Source organism: Aulonocara stuartgranti (assembly GCF_965226115.1).
Source record: "Aulonocara stuartgranti genome assembly, chromosome: 16".
Taxonomy (NCBI): Eukaryota; Metazoa; Chordata; class Actinopteri; order Cichliformes; family Cichlidae; genus Aulonocara; species Aulonocara stuartgranti.
Genome location: NC_138952.1, coordinates 13,857,774 through 13,883,214, shown reverse-complemented (window position 1 = coordinate 13,883,214; position 25,441 = coordinate 13,857,774). Strand labels below are relative to the sequence as shown.

Genomic DNA, 25,441 nt, shown 5'->3' with positions numbered 1-25,441 from the left:
TGCTCTATAGTCTTACTTAATAGGCTGCCAGTTTTAGAGTTGTTACTGGGATTTTATGGATAGCTTCTTTGGATCGTCCTAGTCTAACCTCTAGCTCATCTCTAACCTTTTAAGCCGAAATGACTCTCGGCACAGTTTTAGATATAGGGTATTTTTTGGATAAGTCTGAGTTAAAAGAGAATAAGTGACAGGGCTTTTTCTTATTGGAGCTATAGCTTTGTAAAGCTTATGTCAGTATCCATCCACCCAGCAATTTTCTTAACCGCTTATCCATCTTAGGCTTGCAGGGGGGGCAGGAGCCTGGGGAAGAAAAGCAGAGCAAGCAGGGGAAGATAAAGATGAAGAAAGGACCCTGGACAGGTCTCCACTTATGTCAGGATCATTCTTCTAAATCACTTATCAAAACCCCATCTGTTCAAATTAACATGCACAAGCTTGTTTTTGCCTTATTGGATATGTAAACAGCATGTTTCTGAAAGGGGACAAGGGAAAGGGAGGGTGGAGGGAGGGGTTAAGTGAGTAGAGGGCGACACAGAGAAATAAGCAAACAAGTGCACAGGCAGACAGAGAGGTAGAGAGGCAGACAAAGAGATGGATGGGTGGATGGAAGCTTGTTGAGGAGAGGAATAGAAAGTCCTGAATGCTGTTGCGGCAGGCTGTGCTGACGTGAGGAGTGTTCCCAAACACAGTTAGTAGCGACTGCAGACCAACTGCATTACCATACACACACACACACACACACACACACACACACACACACACACACACACACACACACACACACACACACACACACACACTCACTCCTGACACGCAGTGCCCGAGGGAGAAAGCTGCTTGCAGGCATAGCTAAATAGAATGGGGACAGACTCTCCTGTTCTGGTCCCGAGGAGGTTACTGTGCAGCTACTCCAGTAAATTTGTAAATTTGTCAAGGTGTGATTGTGGCCATGCAAGAGTATGCGGTTGAGTCGGAATATGCATTAATGCTTTTTGTGTGTTTCTAGGCTTTGAGGGACTTTCCACAGGTGTGTGTGTGTGTGCGTGTGTGTGTGTGTGTGTGTGCGTGTGTGTGTGTATTTATGCACTTATTGTGTAATGGTGTCCACCTCTCTGTATGTGTGTGAGTGTGTGTTCCCATGAACAGGTCGGTCCTCTCCTCTCCTGTCCTGTCCTCTCCTCCACCCCCTTCTTTCCATGTCTGCGCTTCCTCGCGGAGCTAGGTGCGTATCATTGGATCAGTAGCTGTTGGCTGCCACACTGTCCAATCGCATCTAGGAAGAGAAAATAGAGAGAAAGAGGGGGAGAGAGAGAGAGAGAGGGGGGGGGGGGGGGGGGGGGAGCGAGGAAGCGAGGGGGAGATGGGGGAGGAGAAAGAAAGGGAGAGAGGGAGAGAAGGAGATTGATCACTTGAACGTCCTGGGCCCTGTATTCCTCGGAGAAACATTAAAATTTCTACTATAGCTCCAAACAAATCTTTTTTTCCTTCTTCTTGTTCTTCCCACCTTTCTCAGGCGGAAGGCTTGTAGGTTGTTTTGTTTTTTTTCTTCTTGTTTCTTTTTTGGGTTATTCCCACCCCGGAGACGTGCCACCACCATCACCAGCAGCAGTAGCAGCAGCAGCAGAGGAATATCTCCCAATATCCCATCCCGGGCACGTCGGATAAGCTGCAGCAGCGAAAACACGCGGCAAATATTGCGGTGGAAGGGAAAGGAGAGCAGGTCCATGGGATTTCACACCTCTCACCCAGCCTGGGTACGGTATATCCTACATTTTTGTCATTTGAGGATTTTTTCCCCTTCTACTGCAGCGGGGATGCAGGTTGAGGCTTTGCATTTGAGTGTGTGTGTGAGTGTGTGTGTGAGTGAGTGAGCGTGTTTTGCCGTAGTCAGCTTCAGAGCCGATAGAGATTTAGACAGGGAATTCTACCTCACAGGCAAGCATTTTTCCACACTTATTTGTTTTTTATTCTTCTTCATCGCACACGCTTTCCCTCTCGTTCGTTATAATAAGAAAGCAGCCTAGCTTTTATCTGTTCTTTCTATATGAAAATACACAAGGGGAGGGTGGCAGGCGGGTTTGCCTTGATAAATGGAGCGTTCTTCATCAGCGTGTGTGTGATCACCACTGGAATGTTAACTAGCACCTTGGACAGCAGACACCAATACAATCTAACATAAGAGGAGCGACAGCGCGCTGATCCTTTTACACTCTAATATCTTTGCAGCTTACAGTGGGTCGGCGTGTGTGTGTGCGCGCGCGCGCGGATGTGTGTGTGATTATACAGAGAATTGATGTTTCTCTCTCTTTGTGCGCGTATGTGGACGCGTGTGTTAATATTCTGCCCTCAGGCCCTCGGAGGGAGAGAGAGAGAGAGAGAGAGAGAGAGAGAGAGAAAGAGAGAGAGAAAGCAGTGTCGGCTGGGAAGCAGCTGTGAGTGTGTGTGTGTGAGAGTGTGTGTGAGTGCGCTTGAGATGGAGAGGGAAAAAGACTGAGCATGTAAGGTGACAAAGAAAGTGTGTGTGAGACATTTAAAAAAAAGGTGTATTGCACGCATCTTAGGTGGTGGGATAGAGAGCAAAGTATGCGTGTGCGTGGTCGTGCGCGCGTCACAGGCTTCCTACCTTATGCTACATGCAGGTCAGGAGCCCTACGGTGTATTCGGGGTTTAATTAAGCGTGTGACGTGACACCCTCCCATCCCCCCATCGGGGTCCTGTGATCTGTGAAACAGTGTGTAGTGAGGATGTGACACAGCAGCCCTGACAGTCTGACACCGAGTTAAGCTGAGCGGACAACATCTCGTTTGCCCTATCTATCACTCCCATATCTATTTTTATCATGAAAAGAAAGCAAGGTGCACAAGCCTGCCTTGTGATGTCATATGTGTGTCTCCTGTGTGTTTGTGTGTGTGTGTGACATTTTATTTATTTATTTTTTGTTGCCCTGTGATTATTCTAATCAGGACTAATTAAATCCATTCTTTCTCTTTTTTTCCCCTCCTCCGCTTTTCTCTGCCTCTCTTTCTCTTATCCAGGCGGCAGTTTGGGCTTGTTATGGGGGTGACCCGAAGGAGAAAGTGACAGCGGAACAGTGATGCCACTGTTTACATAACAGGAGAGACTTGCACACACATACATGCACAAACATATACACACAGACATGCAAGCAGGCTCAAATCGCCAGTCCAAGACATACACACTCACTTAAACAGTTCCACACATGCATACACTCTGAGACGGCGTATTGAACGGAGTCACTGACTGAGTCACTGCACACTCAGAGGAACAGAATCACTGACTCACACACAGGAACACACACAGACAGACACATACACAAGGGGAAAAGGTTGTTTGCAGGAGCCAGGACTGTGTTGTGTGTGCTATGGGCCAAGCTGAGCAGCAGCTGTGTGTGAGTGTTGGATACCTCTGAAGGGTCAAAGCAGCCGGAACCCTCTGCCTCCCCCAGTTCCTCCCCTTGCCCCTCCTATCCCTCCTCTTCCAGCTATCCCCAAAACACATCATCATGTCCGAGCTGAGGACCAGCAGACTTTTATCCCCCCCTTCATCCTTCTCTTTCCACCTCAGGTTTCTATCCCTCCTCCTCTCCCTCTGCCTTTCCCTTTCTCTCTATCCACCCTCCTTATTGGCACAACAGACTGTGCCGGTCATTTCTACGGCACAGGGCCGTATCCGTGGCATCTTGACCCCGCTGCCCTCAGACCTCCTTGGGCCTGTCATTCAGTACCTTGGAGTACCCTACGCCAGGCCTCCAACGGGGGATCGGCGCTTCCAGCCGCCTGAGCCGCCCTTACCTTGGCCAGGAATACGAAACGTGACGCAGTTTGCTCCTGTGTGCCCACAGTCATTGGATGAGAGGAGCATACTGGGAGACATGATGCCATCCTGGCTCACTGCTAACTTGGATATAGCAGCGACGTACCTCACTCACCAGAGCGAGGACTGTCTCTACCTCAATATCTATGTGCCAACTGAGGAAGGTAAGTGAACCTAGTGGTGTGCAGTGAAATCTGGGGGCAGGGAAGGAAAACAAGCGTGCAGGATTGGGATTAGGATTACATGGTTAGGTTCATTTTGCTCTACACTGGCTAAGAGGATGATACTTGATTGTGGGAATATTTTGGGCATGACAAATGATTAAATCATGAGTGTCCTGTCAGAGCACAGACATAACCTTGACAAACAAATAAATCTTTTTTTTTTTAAACTATACCTTGCTCCCTCAACCCCCTCTGCACACTGCTGGTTGAACCAACACTTAATATGCAGACACCTGCGTCAGTCGCCATGGGGTTTACGCCTTTACTTGTGGAGGAAAGTGGGAAGGACACAGACTAACTCATGCATACATATTGGTTCATACACATGCATGTGACCCTACGCACACGCATACACACATACACACGCCATGGCATTGAACGCTCCCACCACTTCAATTTATACCCACCAACTGAAAAATGAAGGCAGGGGAGCAAATAAACCCAAAGAGTGATCAAAGGCTGAGATACATAAAAATGGACACATGGACATTTACACACACACAGCCACAGATGCACACACAAACAGAATAAAGCTGTGCAAAAAGTTATGCAAAAAAATGCCATGTGATGCTAATATCTATCTATCTATCTATCTATCTATCTATCTATCTATCTATCTATCTATCTATCTATCTATCTATCTATCTATCTATCTATCTTAACCCATCTCTATCTTTCTCTTGCCCAGACATCCATGAGGAGGGGCAGAGGCCAGTGATGGTCTACGTCCACGGTGGCTCATACACAGAAGGCACCGGTAACATGATGGATGGCAGTGTGCTTGCAAGCTATGGCAATGTCATCGTCATAACTCTCAACTACCGCCTAGGAGTATTAGGTAAAAATTATCTACATTTCATACCCATCCTGTCTCCAGTATGTATACAATTTGGCTGTATTAAGTGTATATGCTCATGGTTTGTTTTTGTATTGCCTTTATTTTTAAGTTTAAGTCTCCCAAATCCAAGCAGCCACAAGCAGGTTTTTAGTGAATCGCTTCTAAAATGGCTGAATTTGAGCTTCAAAACTGTGCTCCACCCTTCGAGAGAGAACAATAGCAGAGCAATTACTGCCAAGGTGCTCTGGGTATCACTGCAGTGTCATACACCTACTGTATGGTAATTTCCATTATGAAGCGGTAGTCTAAAGGGTGATGGATGAATAATAATTTGAAATGCGTTGTCCACATCTCAGTGGCACTTATTTAATCTGGGAATTTAGTCTTTTCCAGAAAAATTAAATTGCATAGGAAGAGATGGATATTTTACCCCATGATAGAAGCAGATGAAGGTGGGAATGCATAAATCAAAAGGTCCACCGATGGCAGTGGTCACCGCAGTGGTGAGATTTATCAGAATGATCTTACACCAGGAAAAAAAATGCATTAGTTTGGAGAAAACGGCATTTTACATTGTTGCTTTACACTAATTCAGTTTTAGTTTTAGTTTATTAGATATTATGAGCTATAATTGAGAGTTCAGGGTTGATGCAGTGTGTACTTTGTAAATGAATTTTTTTTACATGTAATATTTCTGCTTTTTCTCATTATGTGGGAACTTTCTTTTATAAGATACAACAGTTTCGTTTAAAACAAAATTCAGTTTTTACGTCTCAACACAGAAGTCAAATCTAGAGTATACTTACCATCTGGATTGTTTAATCCTTCAACGAGCTATGAAATGTGAAAACCATTAGTGAGCTGTTTTTACCCAGAGCGCCCTTTCCGTTTATTTTTTAAATTTTTTTCTTTAAGTGGAAACATGTTGAGTATGGGGGTCCCTGGTGGAAAAAGAAAACCCCCCTGAAGCCACCCCCCCACCACCACTACTAGCATCGACTCAAATCTGATCCACTTTACCTCCATGACTCTCTGACTCATTGCTCTCTGAACAGCAAAAATCTGATTCCCTGTGGTTTTTCTAATTTTAGGCAGCTATGCAAAGCTCACAGGTTGGATAATCAGAATGTCTTAAAATCCTGGTATTAAGCATTCTTGTGGTTGTAATTATTAAAATTACAAAGAGCTGAGTAGGGCCACAGGAGGGTTAAAAATAAATGCGAGGCCTCATTTACTGTATTACACTAAGGGCATGAACATTTAGTTGTTTGTGTGAGGCCCGTATATTGATTCAATCAATATACAGGCAACACATCCCACTGACTGGGTAAAAGCATTCTAATAAGAAGGTGCCCACTATTTAGCAGTGAGAGTGAGGAAAATATGAAAATAATATGTAAGTTAGAAACATGTGGATACTGTATCTTTTCTACTTTAATGCCTGATTTAGCTTATACAGCTAAAAAAATGACATCCCTTATTATAATATGCATGATTATGTAAATTAGTAATAGAAAAACTAGACTGGTGTTTTGTATTAATTAATAGGTGGCTTTTAATTAAATTTTATCGGTTTATATATCTTTTACTTGCACATGCAAATCATTTTCAGGCTGTTTGAGAGACATTTCTCTCCCAAAAGTAAGGACACATCTGGGTTCCTCCTTAATTAGGCAGAGAATGTTTTTTGAAAATTGGGTTTGAATACATGCTAAAAGGTTAATACGTTTTTAAATGCTAATTTCCAAGGCTTTCATTAGACATTGATTTTATAAGATGGAATAAATCTGCATGTGGTTAGTGGGTGAGAAGAAATTCCATTTAATTCTGACCTTGGGGAAAATATAGCAACTACTGCTGTAATCATCATTCAGAGCCAAATAAAGACCCTCCTACATGCTTCTTTGTGTCTTCACTCCATCCCCTGTGTTTACACCACCTGCGCCTTCTCCATCATCATCACTATCACCATCAAGCTACATCTCGAGTACATCTTCTTCCTTCTCCTCGCCATTGTCACCATAAGTTGGATGCATGAGGTGAGCCCATTTATTAAAAGCGATGTACAATTATGCACATGAGCATAAATGAAATAAATAAACGATTGACTCAAAATTTTTTTCCCCAGAATATGAAAGCACATTATACAGTTATAATAATCACAGAGCTCTTCTAAACGAATATAATCCTTACAGTGTCCTTCTTTTTGCTTCAGAGAAATTTCTGACAAATGCACATAAGTGGTGAAATGTATTTTAGCATTGCTTTTCTTGCTCATTATACTCTTATGTGCTTGAGGTTCACAGAAATGAGCTTTTGCAGTAATGAGATAGAGGAGTGAGCCGTTAGGATCCTCGTGTTTAGTTAACATCAGTAGTAAAGGGAATAAGGGATCGCTGCAGTTGTAACTGCATGCACATGTAGATTTATGCGTTTATCTCCGTGTGTAATTGATATTTCCTGACATCAGAATCAGAATCAGAATACTTTATTGATCCCTGGGGGAAATTATTTTTTGTTACAGTGCTCCATTTTAAACCAACAATGAATGAATGAATATGGATGTAACTTGTTGATTTGATTCAGTTTGAGGAATTGCAGGAGAGGCACATCACTTTTCATGAATTTTAAACTTCAATGTATCATAAAAACAACTTGTGAATAATTAACAGTATGAATGCCGTAATCTTGTGCCCAACTTTGTGTTTTCTTTTGAGTTTCTTTTTGTTATTGTGAGATAAAGATGCACCACTTCTTCCTTCTCTCTCTGCCTACCTATAGGATTCCTTAGTACAGGTGACCAGGCAGCAAAAGGGAACTACGGCTTGCTTGACCAGATCCAGGCCCTGCGCTGGGTGAAGGAAAATATCGCAGCCTTTGGTGGGGATCCAAACAGGGTCACGGTGTTTGGATCAGGGGCTGGAGCATCCTGCGTGAGCCTCCTCACCTTGTCGCACTACTCGGAGGGTGAGCGAGAATCAAAGATAAAAAGTGTATTGATGTACTGTGTTTTATTCAGTTCAACCTTTAAAGATGGGTGACAAATGAAAAGAAAAACCAACTGTCAAGCCACAACATGCCATCAGTGCAACTTTAGGGTAGTGGTGGACTATCAAGGTTTCCCCCTTTTTTGGTCTTTTGATGATGGCGGTTAAGAGCCCTGGTTAGCATGTCAATCCAGAATTTCCCATAGGTGTTTTCATTGGAGTCGACATCCAAAAACTCTGAAGAACACAATGTATGACTTAAGTAATTTCATACTTATTACATCATTAACTCATTCACTGCCATTGACGTCTATAGACGTCAATTGAAAAACTTACGTTGACTGCCATTGACGTCTATAGACGACAATTACGTTTCCAATGGGAGGGGCTAGAATACAACCTCGGGCAGCTTGTCAGTGAACATCAGACTGCTTGAAATGTATTTTTCACAAAAAGCTCGTTTTCTCCCTTTTTGTGGTCAAAACAGGCATTTTTGGTGGAACCCACCTCTCTTCTACAGCTGATTACTAAAGAATGGAAAATGGTAGAAACAAGCTTTTTTTTTGGATGGAAGAAGAGAGTCTGTTCTTCATTTTGGTAGGTTCAGCGTTTATATGATCATAACACACAGTTTTCTGTGGCTCTTCAAAAATGAGTAAAAATGCTCAAAAACCCTGGCAGTGAATGAGTTAAGTGAGTCCACTATCCCTATGGGTGGAGGCACTGTCATCCTGGGAGAGAGCACGGCGATCAAGACAAAAAATAAATAAATGCCTCATCGTAGGATAAAGGTGATCAGTCAGAATAACAATGTATTGATTTGCAGTGACCCACCTCCAAGAATCTCCAAGGGGAGAACCAAATCATGGCAGAAAAAATGCCCCCCCCATCCACCACCAGTCACTTGATCTCCTTGCCATAGATTTCAAGAATTCAGCGATCATTATCACCCATCTGTATGTTAAACTTTTTTTTGCATTTAAAAATATATAAAGAGAATGGACAGATTGTGATGGTGGTTGGTAGGTAGGTGGCTGCTTTGTAAGCTCTGACATTTACCATTATGAATCTTTTCAAGGTCTCCAGTGAACCGTTGCAGCTTTCATTTAGTGGTCTTAATGCCTGAAAAAGCCTTTGAATTCTGTGAATAATATAGCCTGCCCGTGACTCATATAGCCTAGGGCTGTTATTATTTTTAACTTTTAACATTTAACTCTTACTTCAACTTAGTATGCCAGATATAACCTGTCATACTTTAAATCAGAATAATGCAGATCTTCGATGCCAATTTTTTTTCCCTTGCCGTGGGAATGATTGCTTCTGGATCTATTTATGTGTGCAAATGTGTTGTGCAACCTTCCGGTGTGCATTCAAGTGGCTGTGCATCCATGCACACATGTGTGGGTGCATGTGCACCCATATATATGTGCCTCAGTGTATACAGGCTACATCTACACCCAGATTTGTATTTACAGTATGTTTGTGTGTTCATGTGTATCAGACCTGTTCCACAGAGCCATCATCCAGAGTGGCAGTGCTTTAGCCAGCTGGGCTGTCAACTACCAGCCAAGCAAGTATGCCCGGCAGCTCGGTGAAAGAGTGGGCTGCGGCATCGATGACAGCACGCAACTGGTTGCCTGCCTCCAGGGCCGGAGTTACCGTGAACTTGTGGAGCAGAACATAACACCAGCCAAATATCATACAGCTTTTGCCCCGGTGATTGATGGTGATGTTATACCTGATGACCCCCAGATTCTGATGGAGCAGGGAGAGTTTCTGAACTACGACGTGATGCTGGGGGTTAATCAGGGCGAGGGCGTGAAGTTTGTGGAGGGCATAGTGGACTCAGAGGACGGTGTCAGTGCTGAGGACTTTGACTTTGCAGTGTCGGACTTTGTGGATAGTTTGTATGGATACCCAGAGGGCCGAGACACATTGAGAGAAAGCATAAGGTGAGTTATGTTTCTGAATATACTTAAAAAATGAGTAATAAGTGAGGGGATAATAATGTGACATTCCAAATAATATAATTATCAGATTTCTTTTAGAAAGTTAGATGGGATCATTGATACGAAGCTAAGAAATGTGACCCTGCAGTTAGAAGTGTGTCAGCTAGCTGTGATGTAATAGTGTGAACAGCTTGATGTTCTGTCCTAAAGAAACAGACTCCAGCATGTCTAAAGTTTATGAAAAAATATCTGTCATGGCTGTGACCAGGGATGGAAGAAGCACTTTACAACAGTACTTAGTAAAAATCAGACAGTTTAATGTCACCCATTGGTTTTGATCTTCACATTTTAAAGTATCAGTGTTAGTGTTTTCCCCAGCACCATGTTGTTTTCTTGGAGCCAGAAGTTAGCTTATATGGATGGAAAAGTGGAGTGCTAATTCATTAGCTAATACTAGCTAAGCTGCATTCATAAACTGTTCCGGTGCAACACATAGACACACATATCAGCTAATTAGCGCTATGTAACGTGCAAATAACACAGTGACAATTGTACTCACCAAAACTGAAGGAGAAATGTCTTGGATGGCTGCAAAAGAAGCCACAATATTAATCAGATAATCCATTAAAAATGCTCCACAGGGCCCCAATAGTACATAGAAGATAAAAAGGTCCAGTTTTTATCTTCTATTGCAGCAGTGAAGGTGAGGCCTAGCAGACACCAGTTAGCGCCATCTGCCTATGATGGGTTAGTCAATCAATGTGGTTATGCCCATAATTCAATTACCCAGTGGTTAAGAGGAGGGAAACTATCCGCAGAGCCCAAAATTGTTTTTGATCCATGCTGTGAATATGCTTTTTGATGCTGCAAAGTTGGACATTTTACCACTATGAAGATTGAGTCTCTTGCAGCCAGCCTAAAGTGGCACCTGGAGGAATTGCAGTTGGCTTCATTTTTCAGCTCTGGAGGTTGCTCCTTCGTAAAAAGAAAAAAGAAAAGTATCCCTTTCCTTAAAGAGATTTTATGCTAAAATAAAAAGAGTTTCCTTCAAATGTAGTCACTAAAATGTGAGTAAAATTAACATGGCAACTGTCAATAGAGTATTTTGCAGGTGGTGGCCTTTACAGAATTTAGAAGAAAATAGAACCGAACAACCAGAGTGGGTGTCCTCAGACTCTGTGTAGCAATATTAAGCTACATAAATCAAATAATCAGCCTCAGCTGATGAGGCATCAGTACAGCCGACAACACTGAAATCTCTAAACAATATAAGCTAATTACACACAGCAGCTGCAGCCCACTAACACACATAGATTACATAGGCACTAACTGTGGTGCTCACAGTTAGTTTGTTGTAGTTCCTTCCTGACTCTGATTTTGCTCCAGGTTCAGCTTTTCTGTTTTTCACTTCTCAGTTTAATCTGCCTCTAAGCCTTCAAACACTGAGCTGAATGAGACTTTTGAAGTTACAACATTTGTGCAATAAGTTATGGGGCTTTCAGACACAAAATGACATTGCCTGTCCCATGGGATCCCTGCATGATCATTACATCCCCTTTACATTATTTACATTTTTTAATAGATCTGCAGTTATAGGTTAAAGCAGATTACAAACCTGAGCTATTTTTACATTTATTGCCTACTGACAATGAACTTGCTGACATGCCTACCTGTTTTAAAGATAACTCTTTACTCCTCGGCCTTAAAGCAAACCTGTTTCTAAAAATTCAGGAAATTAAAAAAAATCAGTCTCAGCTTTTCCTCTATTTTGCCTTCTTTGTCTGGCTGGATGTTTCATTTCAAGTGGCCATACTGGGATATTTGTCATAGTAGTCAAAATTTAGATTATCTGAATGTGCAAACTACCAACATTCAAACCCAACCCCTTTGTTCCCGAGTGAGAGAAAGAGAGAGAGAGAAATGGGGAGAGCAGCTGTGGCCAAGCAGGCTAGAAAGTGGATGATGAGGAGAGCAGTGCGAGCAAGAAAAACATTATTTTCTGATCGTTACATGGCGGTCGCGTTCTGAAGCACAAATAAGCACACCCACACTGTCGTCCTGTCTACTGTTGCCTCAGTCCCACTGTTGGTCAAACAGACACACAGACCTGCGGCTCTAAAGACATCCATGACACAGACAGAGATCAGAGGAGAGAGATGGCCTTTGTTCCAATATTCTTACTACCATGCTGCTTATTATATAAGATAAAGATTTAGTATGTCACAATACAGTATGTCCAAAACAGTATGCCAAAATGACAAGGATGTCCCACAGCATCCAGTCACTATTTGAAGCATGCAAACCAACATGCTTTTCTGGCTATTATGACTCACAATCCTCTGTGTGGTAGAAGATATGAGCCGTGCATCACAAGACGGATGATTTAAGTAACCTTCCAAATCGCATATTTTTTTTCTTAAATTTTTGCCTCACAGACTTCACACTATATTAAAGTACTATGTCCAAATCTAAGGCATACTTCATACTAGGAGACATAGCTTGTAAGGGCGACTGCAGCCTTGAACACAACAGAATAATAAGAATATACAAGCAGGCCATGGGTCTGAGAAAACCAACCGCCCACATGCGGGTCATAGGTGATGAAGGGATAGCAAAGCCCCCCCCACACAAGTGTTTTAGCATTGAACCCGAAACAGCGTGAACAAGCAGTGCAACAACTATATTCATGAGGTAAAGTTCACGGAGAACATGTGTGCTTCACAGTAAACAAGCTGGTTTTTATGTCAGCTACAGCTTCTTGTTCCATTCTCACGTGTTTATTATCCCTATTTCATGTGACATTTGTTTTGACTCTGCAGCATATACCAATGTAGCCAAAGTTTGGACTCATAAAACACTAGTGGCACTGTAATGAGAATAAATGTAATTTGTTACTTCCTCCCTTCACATTGACAGTGTCTTGCCTCCAGGCAGTGATTCCTAGAATAAAGGAAACCAGCAGGAGACTTAGTGGAAAAAGACACAGCATATTAGTGAGTTTTAGAGGTGTTGGTTAGCAATTATTTTAACACGGACAAAATGAGTTGTTTTCTCCAACTGCTAGAACAAAAGGCTACTTCTACTGCTCCCTTAATCACAGAGGGGTCACTACAGTGGGTTGCTCTGCATATTTGATTTGGCAGATTTTTTATACCGGATGACTTTCCTGACACATCGCCCAAGGGATTTGAGTCTCCTCCTGGGACTGAGCCGGGGATCATTTGCTTGTTAGGCAAATGTGTAAACCACTACACTGTAGTATCTGCATGCTAAGCTAAGTTAACTGATCCCTCATTGTAGCTTCAAATATATCAAACTGACATGCAAGTGGGAACAATCTTCTGGTCAAAGGCATGGCAAAAAGCATAGTTAGCAAAATCTAAAAGCCATAGACAACTGTAGACATAGTGTGGTGTCTTAAAACTGAAGCAGTGCAGAGGGACCTTAAACCTGAATTCCTTATGATGCGCTGCATAGGGTGACTGCTCTGGTTGCAAAAAGAGCTGACCATAGTTTCCAATGATGAGTTTATGGTCTCTAGTTTTGCAGGAGGTATTATTTAGGTATTATTTCATGCAATTTACTGTTAATTTTATACATTATGAGTTAGCTATGTAGTGTCAAACAAATAATGCTTGCATGCTTTAGGGCTGGTTTACTTTGTGACTGTTGAATCACCACTGTATAAGCATGCGGATCCATCTCTTCCTCTCGACATCTGGATTCAAGGTGCAAGACCTTTATTGTCATTGTGCAAGGACAACAGAATTTGAATCCTTGGTATATAAATATCCGTTCGCTGTGAAATCTTGTTGCTCTGTAATGCATATAATAGATTTGCTGAAAGATGAGATGATCGATTGACTAAATTTCAAATGTATTTATGATTTAAGGTTCATGTACACAGACTGGGCGGATCGGGACAATGCAGAAACCCGCAGGAAGACACTAGTGGCGCTTTTTACTGACCATCAGTGGGTGGCACCAGCAATAGCAACAGCTGATCTCCACGCTCAGTATGGGTCTCCTACCTACTTCTACTCATTTTACCACCACTGCCAGAGTGACGCCACGCCACCTTGGGCCGACTCTGCCCACGGTGATGAGGTGAGATCAAAGTACATGAGCAGTATCTGTTGCATGGGAAGAGTTATTAAGCACTAGGCTCAAGAAATGAGACTAAATATCAAAGAGGATAGAAGAAAGACTTCGCAAAGGACGGTGACTAATCTGAGTAATTAACTCTAAAGCAAATTTGACAAAATGACTTATTTCTCAAAGAATCTTGAAAGATTTATACAATGAATGAGGAGCTTTGGGGTTTGTTACTGCTTCACATTGATCTGTTCAAAATACTTGATTAAGGAATTTGTTAGAGCATTAAATATCAGAAATGTTCATGAAATAACTTGTGCTACAGGCCTTTTAGGTGGTTAAGTAGTTATATGCTGTGTATGTGTATTTTTCCTGACTATTTATATGAAACAGCTCTTTGTTCATGCATGTGATGACTGAATTATGATGGTAACAATATGGCTATAACAGGACACAAAATTCACACTTTAGTCTAATTTCGACTACAGAGTCATTGTTGGTTGTGTATTTGTTTGTGCACACCAACAACATTTCTTTTTCAAAATAATGAAATAAATGTAAAATGCATAATTGGCTGTAATTCACAAGGTTTTCAAATGTTGTGCATTAAGTAAGAAAGTACTTTGATCTTTTCACCCTTGCATAAAAAATGTCCACTAAGACAAGTGAAATACATTTACAATTAACTTAAATTACCCATTAAAGCCAGCAGTGCAATTTCAGTAATGTTGCCCATCTCACTTTTTGCCACTCCACATGTGATTGAACATTGTAACGAAGCTAAGACCCTTTTAATAAATAATTGAAGCTGGGCTCTGCTGCCAGTGCATATGGGTGCACAGGTGATGATATACATAAATGCCTGTTCTTTGTTTGTCCCACCCCTGGCGCTGATTGGCTAATCGTAAGTGCTTTCCTTGGCTCAAGTATGTAATAGCTGAAGGGCGAAAGCGATATGCAGGTGTAGAGCTCTACTGTAGTCCTCTGTTAGTCAACATAAGATAACATAACATGAAAAAGCATAAAAAATATTGCACTATCCCTGCTACAAAGTAAGATCACAAACAAAACATGTAATATGAAAATGATTAGATACCAGAGTATGGAAATATGATCAAATTAAATGTGCAGGATCTGACTCAGTAGTGCTTCAGTCATGCTTATGGTTGGAGTCCATAGAACAAATGTATTGACTCTAACATGAATATGTGTGTATATGTGTAGGTGCCTTATGTGTTCGGCGTGCCCATGGTGGGACCCACCGATCTGTTCAACTGTAACTTCTCCAAAAACGATGTGATGCTGAGTGCGGTCGTTATGACCTACTGGACCAACTTTGCCAAGACTGGGTGAGTTAATAAAATGTCCGCTGCAATGTGAGATGTTGTTCTGTTGGAAAATCCCGCGGAGAATTAAGCAAACACAAGCAAAAGTCCATAAAAAAGACAAAAAACAGAGGATGGCTTCGGCGTCATTCAGTCTTTTCAAACGGAGAAACCCGTTTCTAATTTCTGCTATTAATACATAATCCCCTCCCACATGTGTAAAATGTCTCATGACTGAGAATGAAAGCCAAGACACTTAATCACATTTTACAAGTGCAAAAGAAAATGCACAGCTGTCAAAGTCAAAGATCAGTCGTTCCTTGTCCTTTTTTTTAATTGACTATGCAAAGACGAGGTTTTGGCAACGCAAAGTGTTGTTTCTGAAAGTGTGGACATTTCAGTCTTGATTTTACTGGAATAAATCTCCTCCAGGCTTGAAATAGGACAGCCAAGTTTCAAGTCTATAATGTTATCAAGATAAACAGCCTCTCCACTTTGCAGCGCTTGATATCCTTTCCATGTGCTTAATTTGTGGACAGATTAATAATAAAGATTAACACAGGCACCGAGCTATCTGTCAATGTTTACACACAGAGAGTTCAGTCAAAGAGGGAACAAAGAGGAGAATGTAAAAGTTTTGATTGTTAGCATTGAGTTGTAGGCATTGGCATGAGTTTATCGAAAACAGGCAGGAGTAATAAGCTTAATCGCTCAGCTTCTTTATTAAATTAAGCAATATTTAACATAGCAAATAATGGCACGAGAACCACATTTCTCCAGAAAAATTTGATTGCAATTGTCGTAGAAGTTGAATTTTAATGTAGCATTAGATGAAAACATCGCACTTTTAGAGCAACAAAAATAATGAGCTCACAGGCAAAGGATATGTTATTGTAATGCCTTTTCCTTCAAGAGCTCTCTGATGTCTGACGAGAAGACGCCGCTGTAGACACAATAATGAAAGCAGCACCGCAGACTAATTTTGGCAAAGTGGGCATACAGGTTGTCTGTCATGTCAATGTCTTGACAGGCATTTCTTCTGGGACCTTGGCGGAAATAGTTAAAGAGCTCCTGCTCTTGAAAAAAAAGTCTTTGAGGACAGCCAAGGTGATGTCCTAAAAGAGGAATCAATTGATTAATTTGCTGTTGCTTGACAAATGTCTTCTCTTCTCTTCTCTTCTCTTCTCTTCTCTTCTCTTCTCTTCTCTTCTCTTCTCTTCTCTTCTCTTCTCTTCTCTTCTCTTCTCTTCTCTTCTCTTCTCTTCTCTTCTCTTCTCTTCTCTTCTCTTCTCTTCTCTTCTCTGACGCAATGAGAAATATAGTTTATTCAGTATGTTGAATTAAAACTAAGTAGCAAAGAGCAATCCAAATTATTAAAGCAGACTGAAGTGGTCTGCCCATAGCTTTGAAAAATATTGCTGCCACAGAAAAAGCCCGCATTAAAACTTTACAAACCTGACAATCCACACTGATAAGAGTGCCTTTTATCTTTCCACGCTGACATTATATACAAGATAAAAGTAATTGTTGAAGATGGACCTTCTTTCTGCAGTGCTTGAAGTGAGTAATTACCAGTAATTAATCCAATTGAGGCTCAATCCACTGAGACCTCTTCAGATTAACAGAAACATCTGTGGTCTAAACCTTGATCTAAATCACCGCAGAGCCTCGCTGTTTCACAGCGTAAAGAACCAGGACAGTGCGCTCACATAATTTGACTGTGGCATGAAATAAAGATATCTTTAATGTGAATGCATTAAGGCAGTCACATTGCATTAAGTTAGCTGTTTCTAGCCCATAGTCTGTATTGTCATTACCGTCGCAGCAAGCCGCAGCGCAAAATCACCAAGTAGGCATGTGAAGATTTCAGTATACACTTCAATTATCAAAGGGGAACTTTCTCTGAAGAAAGATTTCTCTCGGCTCTGAGTGCCTCGGATGGTGATGGAACTCTGCGACAGCTCAATTTAACGGGGGAGATGTGATGCTCCCTGATGTATATTTTGCACGCCTCTGTGTGGGCGTATAAATCCTCAGCTTGTGTGCATTTGTGTGTCGGTGGGTCTTTAAGCTAGCAGCCTTTTTGTGCTGTTCATAAGGTGTTGATTGACAAGCGAGCACATAGCACGTAACTGGCAAGTCTGTGAAGATGCGCTGCCGTTTGACTCCCAACATTTTAGCTGCTGACACAAATAAGTCGGTAAATCGACAAATAAATGCCTGTCGGCATGTGTCAGAGAAGTGATTTTTCAAGCTATTTCCACTGTACCACGCACACATTCATCTCTAATGTAGATATCTGACAGGTTTGCACGCAGTTCAAACTGCAGGAGTTTGAACTGTGCATTAACAGGAATGTTCTGTAAGAGGCATATAAACTGCACAAAAATCAATGAACTAAAACGAAACCACCTCGCAGCTATGTTTACAGGAAAATAAATCTTGTTTTGCGTTGTAGCAAATATTTTTTGCCTCTGGTTTGTCTTATGTCACTTTAATATTGATTAGAAAGTCTGATGAAACTGTTGTGCCAGCTTGAGCGAAACTCGGCATCCTCGGAGGATGATTGCCAGCACAGAAGGAGCTGAGAACTCCCTGACATTTGAGAAGCAAGGGAAAAAAAAGTCATTGATATTTGTACGTCAAATGAATATCTGAGCCACACGTGGTGCAACATGAGATCATTTGCTAAATGTGTTTAATTTCTTTGTTTCTTTTAGTATTATTTTCTTTAAGGTTACAGTTATTTGTTAGCAACAAATAAATCCTTCTCTCGCATTTTTCAGTGATCCAAACCAGCCAGTTCCTCAAGATACCAAGTTTATCCACACAAAGCCTAATCGCTTCGAGGAAGTGGCTTGGTCTAAATACACCCCCAAGGAGCAGCTGTATCTCCACATTGGCCTCAAGCCCCGTGTCAGAGACCACTACCGTGCTACCAAAATCTCCTTCTGGCTCCAGCTGGTCCCACACTTGCATCATGTCAACGAGCTCCTCCAGTCGGTGTCGTCTTTCACTCACAGTCCCTCTCCACAGGATGACACCCCTTACTCTTACACTAAGCGTCTATCCAAAGGTTGGCCTCCTAGCAGTACACGCCACCCGGGTTCCCCAGGAGGTACTCCACAACCACCCGAGCCCGCGTTAGGACAAGGTGGAGAAGAAAATGGGGTCCGTGTCCCTAATGAGGACTACTCCACTGAGCTCTCAGTGACTATTGCAGTAGGAGCGTCACTGTTGTTTCTTAACATACTTGCATTTGCGGCTCTTCTTTACAAAAAAGACAAAAGGCGTCTGGAGCATCGTAGGCCACGTCCGCTTCCCCCACCGAGGAGAGACATCACGCCAGCAGACGTTGCAGCCCACCTACAGGGGGAGGGACTGATGTCATTACAGGTAAGTCACAGTGTGGGTGGCTGCACATGCTTTGCACATGTGATGAAGTCTAGATTGCGGTGAGTCATGGTGTGCTTGTGTAGCCACAGAAATCCTCTTCAAAGATCTTTGTTTAGCTTGGCGGTTTGTCTGTTTGTTTGTTTGTTTGTCACCAAGATTAACTGTAATTCTGTAGCAAAAGTTATAGAATTACATCAACCTTCTTGGAGAGGTGGAGCATGGGCAAAGTAAGACCCCATTCCATTTTTGTGTGCACAATCAGAGCGCTTTCTTTGAATCCTGCAAAATTGGGGATCAGCCTTGGCAGAGGTCTGTGCTCCCTGAGTGCCCTTTCAGATTCAAGCTATATGGAAAATAATCACGCTCATTGTCAGCGAGTCAGTTGAGGTTTTGTGTGACGACGTAATTAAACTCTTGTCAGTGTAGCAGCTGCCAGTAGAGCACTCTTGCAAAACACAGCCCGTCATCAGCAGACATTATCAGTGTGAGGATCCGTGTGTATCTGTGAGTGTTGATGCATGTGCAGGTGTTAGCTGTGTACAATTGCCTGAATTGCTTTCATTTGCCTCGAGTTCATTCAATATCTGGCCTCTTTGGAGCATTGTTAGCTGCTTGTCGCTTTTAAATCTCACACAGCGAGTGCTAAATGTTAGATATGTTTTATAGCTGACAAATCTTAATTGGCAATTGAACTACAGTAATCAAGTTCAGCACAACAGCTGCCAGATTTATGTTTTAAGTCCGTATTTTCAATTCTGTGTTTCTTTAAATATAAAAATCTAACATTTTATTAGAACGTATTCTTGGGTTTTACATTATTCTGGCTAAGAAAAACATATGATTGTAGAACAGGAGGCAAAACTTGGACTGTTGAGGAGGGCCGCACCAATAAGCTTATTTATAAAGAAATAAAATTAACTGACCAAAACTAAGTTCAACTTATTCGTGTGGCCCTCCGCAAAGGTCCCAGTTTTCCTTGGGAAAATTAATTATCCACCGCTGATGTAGAGTAATACCTAAAAATCAGTCAAATAAAGGCAGGAGGGGTTTATATGACAAATAGCATGAGGTAGTTAGAATTTGATTTGATTTGTTTTATGGATTCAAGTCCTAACTCTGTGTGGAGGTGCTCAAAGCTGGCTCTGAATCAGGTGCAATGAAATCCCAGTTTACCAAGACGTTTGACTCTTTAAAGGCGATCTCACTAATGTGAATGTCTCACATCGGTGTGCAGGTGCATCTAGGATTTTTAAAAATGGGGTGGCATAGGGGGACCCGAGTACTAGTCTGGGGCTGTGGAATGGAATATCAGAAAATTGGGCCAATAATCAGTGTTATATTGATTTTAATTGCAGACAGACCTCTTGCTTCCATAAACATGCATTAAGAGACATGCTTGCCCTGTAACAATATAGTGGCTTCACTGAAGCACAAGATTCAATCGCAGGGTAATGGAGCTAACAAAAGGCGGTCTGGTTAGAGCCTTAAATATGTTTTATTCAATTGAGTTGTAGAACAATGACTCATACATTGTTGCACCATTTCAAGGTAAAGGAGTTAGAGAATGGTCGGAAATGGACCCCAGCAACTATGAGACATATTTCAAAACGTAATTTTTTATATATGCAATTAACACACAAGCTTTCAGTTAATATTATTTTATTAATTATCATGTTTTTTGCCCTTGTTCCCCCATAATTTCCTTCCACGATTGACAGAGGGCATAACTAACAACACTAAGATGCAGAGTGGCTGCCAATCTTTACCATTCATCATGACTTTCATACAGTGCAAATTACTGTAGTATATATGAAAGATCAGATGCAAATACCTCTAAGCCCATCTGACACATTTTGTTTTAAGCATTTTTTAAAATCAGGTTCCTGATTAGAAATTATAGTAAAATTTCATTTGAGACTGAATTAAATGCCTTATTTTCAAAAACTCTAGTCAGTTCTTGGGTTTTCAACAAATTCAATTGTCTTCTGCAGCCAAACCCCTGTTGTCCATCTGTGCTGGTTTTGCAGAATACTTTTTGTACAAGATGTAGGAAAGGCTTGCAAAATCATTAAAGATTCAACTGGAAATAAATGATTCAAAATGAATAACTGAACAATAGCCACACAGTACAACAAAATAATCAATAAATAATAAATAGAAGAGATTACACAATCACTATGCCCTGTGCTGTTGTTATAATAAATAAAAAATAAAAACAGAATTATGATATATCAAATAAATAAATTACTCTAAAACCAGTGAATACTTGTTGTGTCGAGCAAGCTAACCCTCCATGGCACGGTGTTGCCTCAGGCAACAAACCACACTTTTGCTTATTAAACCGTCCCTTTAACCATTTAAAGCCTGAACCATGAAATAATTGCCAGAAAATTAAATTTTTAAAAAAAAATGGAGAGTTGGAACTATTAGACAAATTTGTTTTTTCATTTGTGTCATATTTGCTGCATCAGGCTTAAAATTGTATTGTGTCATTTTTAAGTTATTCAGGGGGAAAAATCACACTGATGATGTAGAAGTCTCAACAATGAATAAAGTACCGTGTTTCAAAAATGATACACAGGCATTAATGGGTCAATTTAAGGGTTTATTCTTATTTTTCTATTTTTATTTCATGACACATGTCACAAATGTGTGACACAGTGCCCAGACTACCGTCCTTTATATGTTGAAATCGCTACATTCAAAAATATGTTCCTATGCCTGAACATGTGAAGAAATATATTTGGGTGTTTAAATGCAGATTTTGCAAAATTTAATAGTATTACTGCTCAAAAAGACTTATGAAGGATTATGTTGTCATTTACTGCCCATCATTTGAATCACATGTGTATATTTGATATATCAAAGTTCTCAAAAAGTAGGGTTAAATATAATATTTTCTCCAAAAATTAAAAAACCATGCCATGTCTAAAATATCAAGTAGTGCCTGAAAGGGGCAAACAACATCATGATAATAGTCTGACCACAATGATAAATGGAACTTGACCTGATTAAATGTCAGATGATCTTATTCACATCTTCTCGTTGGTGGTGCTGTGAACATGGAGGCTTTTCCTGACAAAGGAAAGCGGTGCTTATTTTGGAGGAGGCTCAGTGTCTGGTTTAGCCAGGTTTGAAGTGAAAGCCTTCTATTATCATATGCTACCCACTGAGAGCTTTCACTTGATATCGCTTTCTCATTTTAGATCGAGGTGGCATTTAGAGGCTTGTGCATTCATTATATATTTATATAAACCAGTGATATTTTATGCTGGTCTTGGATAGCACCTGCTAAATGGTATTTAAAGGGAAGAAAATTGCCCACTGAAGTAGGTATAATGATTAATTGTTTATTTTACTGAACTGTGGCTTTATACATAATTGTGCTGATGTTGGCCATGTGGGGATTTGGTGTTTTTCTCAGATTTATTTCACTGTGAATTCAATATTTTTTCAGTTTTTGGACTGTTTGCTGGGTAAAACATGAAATCCAAACCCATTAAACTAGTTTCTCATGTTATCTTTTATTCAGGAGTAATGATAAATTAATTACTTGATTAAATACCCGGTAGATTAATTTATCATAGAAACAATACTCAGTTGCTGCCCTAGATGTGGTTATTTAATAATGCATTTTTTTGTTTTGTTTTGACCTCCTTGTTTTCTCTCGTCCAACTTTCCAAACCTGTAGGTGAAGCAGCTGGAGTGTGACGCTGCCTCAGCAGATGAACGGAACAACGCTCACCATCATCACACCCTGGATACTCTAGATGCGCTGGATGGGTTGGACACCCAGGACATCTACAGCACACTGGACACTGTGCGCCTCACCTGCCCACCTGATTACACCCTCACGTTGCGCCGCTCACCCGACGATGTCCCCCTCATGACCTCTCTGACCCCGGGATCGCTGCCCGTGACCCCGGGGTCTCACCCCGTTACTCCTGCGACGCCAATGACCCCAATGACGCCTGGATCGGTGGCCGGGATGAGGATGGGGCATCCTCACCAGGGATACACACACCATAGCCCATATAGTAATACACACTTGCCACACACACACATCTCCACGCACACACACTCCACCACGCGTGTATAACCGCAGCAAGATACCGCAGCACATAGATACAACACACACCCTTACTTAAACACACACACACACACACACTGAACAAAAGACTTAAATACCTCTACTAATTACCCTGCAGGATTGTTACAGAAGGAATGACAGAGAGACATTTTTCAGTAACAGGATGTAAAGACAAACAGCTGTGTGTTGCATGTCTGGGGAACTGAAACCTAAAACTGGATCAGACAAGATACTCATTTGCTCATAACCCGATGAGCCAGGACATCCATCAAATGTCTGAAAACCTGCTTTGGATTTTAAATCTGCTTTTTCTACAACTGAGGAGGAGGATGAGGAGCACTGTGGCAAAGGGGTCAGTTACTTTACATCTCTTACTGCACCTGAGCTGCGCAGTGCAAACCGTGCTGAGGCTGAAGAGAGCAGATGTAGATGCAGAACTGAGTTATGAAGTACCACACACACAGACTGCTGATGTCAACTTGAACAACCTGTGAAATGTGAATGTAGCATTTTTTTTTCATTAAAAGATCAAAGGCCCTATCTGCCAAGGATCAAACTAAGCTGAGGAGAAAATAACAAATTCCAGCGAGAGATGGATGTAAAAAAAAAAAACAAAAAAGGAAAAAGCAGAGAAAGAGGAAGAGGGGGATTGAAAAGACAACATAAGCTGAAGGAAAAAGTTTGCGCGATGGTGGGAAAGAGATTAAGATTTCATTGAGAGGGATTTAACAGCTGTGAGAGTGAGGAAGACAAAGGGAGATAGAGTGATATGAAGAAAAAAAACACACACACAGAAATGGAAAGTGTGCCAAGAGAAAGAAATTAGCTTCAGAAGAAGAAGGGGCCTCTGAAGTGTTGCCAGACTTACTGAAGAATCACTCTAACCAGCTATGTGTTAAACTCTTGTAAATAGAATGGAAAGATACAGATGATATATTATGATTTACAGCATTTACCTGCTCTTGCATTAAAACATGACTTATTTAACCACATTATTGCTTTCATTTCAGATATTACTATATTATTGTATAGATGTCCTAAAGCAAGGCTGGTTGTCTTTCTATCTCAACCCACTGTAATATGTACACAGTACCTTTATTTACAGACTATATTTGCTATGCACAGTCATTTGAATAATTCTTAACAATGTGAGCATTTAGGTACTTGTTTAGTTGTTGAAATATAGGACATTTTTCACTCCATCCTGTCTTTTTTTTGATCATTGGGAAGATGAGCTAGTACTGTGTAGATAATGCAATATTGGTTTGATGATTGAGCACCAGCCAAAAACCACGAACCCTTTGAACCTTTCCTGCTCTCCTTCCCTTCGCATTCCTAAAATTCTTCGTCAAGGCCTTACCCGTATTACCTAAAAAACCAAAATGTAATCTGAAGATTTACAGACAGATGGTGATTGTTCAGGAGTTCAAAAATCACTGCATGTCTCCCCAAACATTCAAAGAACAAAAGGCTTAAATACCTCTACTAATAACCCTGCGGGGTTGTTACAGAAGGCATGAGGGAAAGACTTTTTTTTGGGACACATGCTGTCGAAAATCACAGCATGTCCCTCAAAATTCAAGGATTCGTTCTGTTGTTTTTTTCAAGCCCCACTGTTTTACGAACCCACGACTGAATTGCACCCATTAAAATATAAAAGCCGCCATCACGCCTGACAACCCCTCCTAAATAAAACAAAGAAGTCTTGTTGCTTAGGCTCTCTTGACGCTGTCACCCACAGTCTGTAGAGAAATGTGGCGGTGTCACCAACGATTTATCGGTAGTAAGCTCGATGTTTGGCTTACTACCTGCCACCATGGTGCCAATTGTTTGCCAGATTTGATAAATGAGGTGGAGTCTGGGTGGAGCAGAAGAGGGGACAATCACAGTTGCTTTGTGTTACAGTGTGAGGCAAACATGCTGCTTTTTACGCCTTAACATCCTCTTAATGGAGCAATATTTTTCCAAATTTCTATCAAGACACACCGGGAAAGCAGTTAAATTAATTATCACTCCCCCCCTCCCCACCCAGACTACATCATGTGGAAATAATGGCTGATTTTAGCGTGAGTACTTGCTGCTTTGGTCATCATAATAGGATATGAAGCATTTATGAAATCATAGTCTTATCTGGTTGCTACTGTGAAGCTAAAAACTTTTTTTCTTTGCTCCAACTAAAAACCCAGATTCCAGGAACTTCACCAAAAGCCATAACGATGGCGCAGAGAAGCTCCCATTTTACTCCCTTTTATTTCTGCCTTCCTTGTCCTGATCTGGTTCCTATCCAACCCCTTCCTTTCCCCCTCCCAGCCTCATTTGTGCAGCTACATTGCAGCTTTGACAGCGAGGCCTATTTAACCTCCTCTCATCCTAAGTAACTTCTTCATGAGAGATTTTAGTTACCTGTCAACAGAATACATGAAAAATGAAAGCTGAAAAAAAAATTGTGGATGGTAAGCAAAGACCTTTTACAAAGAGATATAAAAATAACATTTAACAAATGTTTGATTGACTGAATATTTTTTTCATATATGGGTTTACTGACTCAGCGGATGGCTGGATTGTGTCAAGCATAAAACATTTCTGCTGCATTTTTGAAAAATAAAAATATCAGTATTTTACAATTATGAGCATTTTAAATGCCTTGTATGTCTTCATTTTTAAAACAATTAGAGTGAAATAGGAGGATTCCAGTAATGTCAT

General features: G+C 41.1%; 1 protein-coding gene and 1 long non-coding RNA gene across 2 annotated transcripts in view; both read left to right on the top strand.

Moving 5' to 3' along the window:
* Window positions 1-25,441, top strand: part of LOC309691415 — a 151,538-nt gene that overhangs the window by 88,317 nt on the left and 37,780 nt on the right. The gene's annotated exons all lie outside the window — the stretch shown is intronic.
* On the top strand, window positions 1,339-23,725 carry LOC309690971 (neuroligin-4, X-linked-like). Its single transcript, XM_082508462.1, has 9 exons — window positions 1,339-1,754; window positions 3,036-3,998; window positions 4,747-4,896; window positions 7,678-7,863; window positions 9,385-9,835; window positions 13,726-13,939; window positions 15,152-15,276; window positions 18,039-18,648; window positions 22,340-23,725. The coding sequence occupies exons 2-9, from the start codon at window positions 3,524-3,526 to the stop codon at window positions 22,745-22,747; spliced, it is 2,619 nt and encodes an 872-aa protein (XP_082364588.1). The 5' UTR covers window positions 1,339-1,754; window positions 3,036-3,523; the 3' UTR covers window positions 22,748-23,725.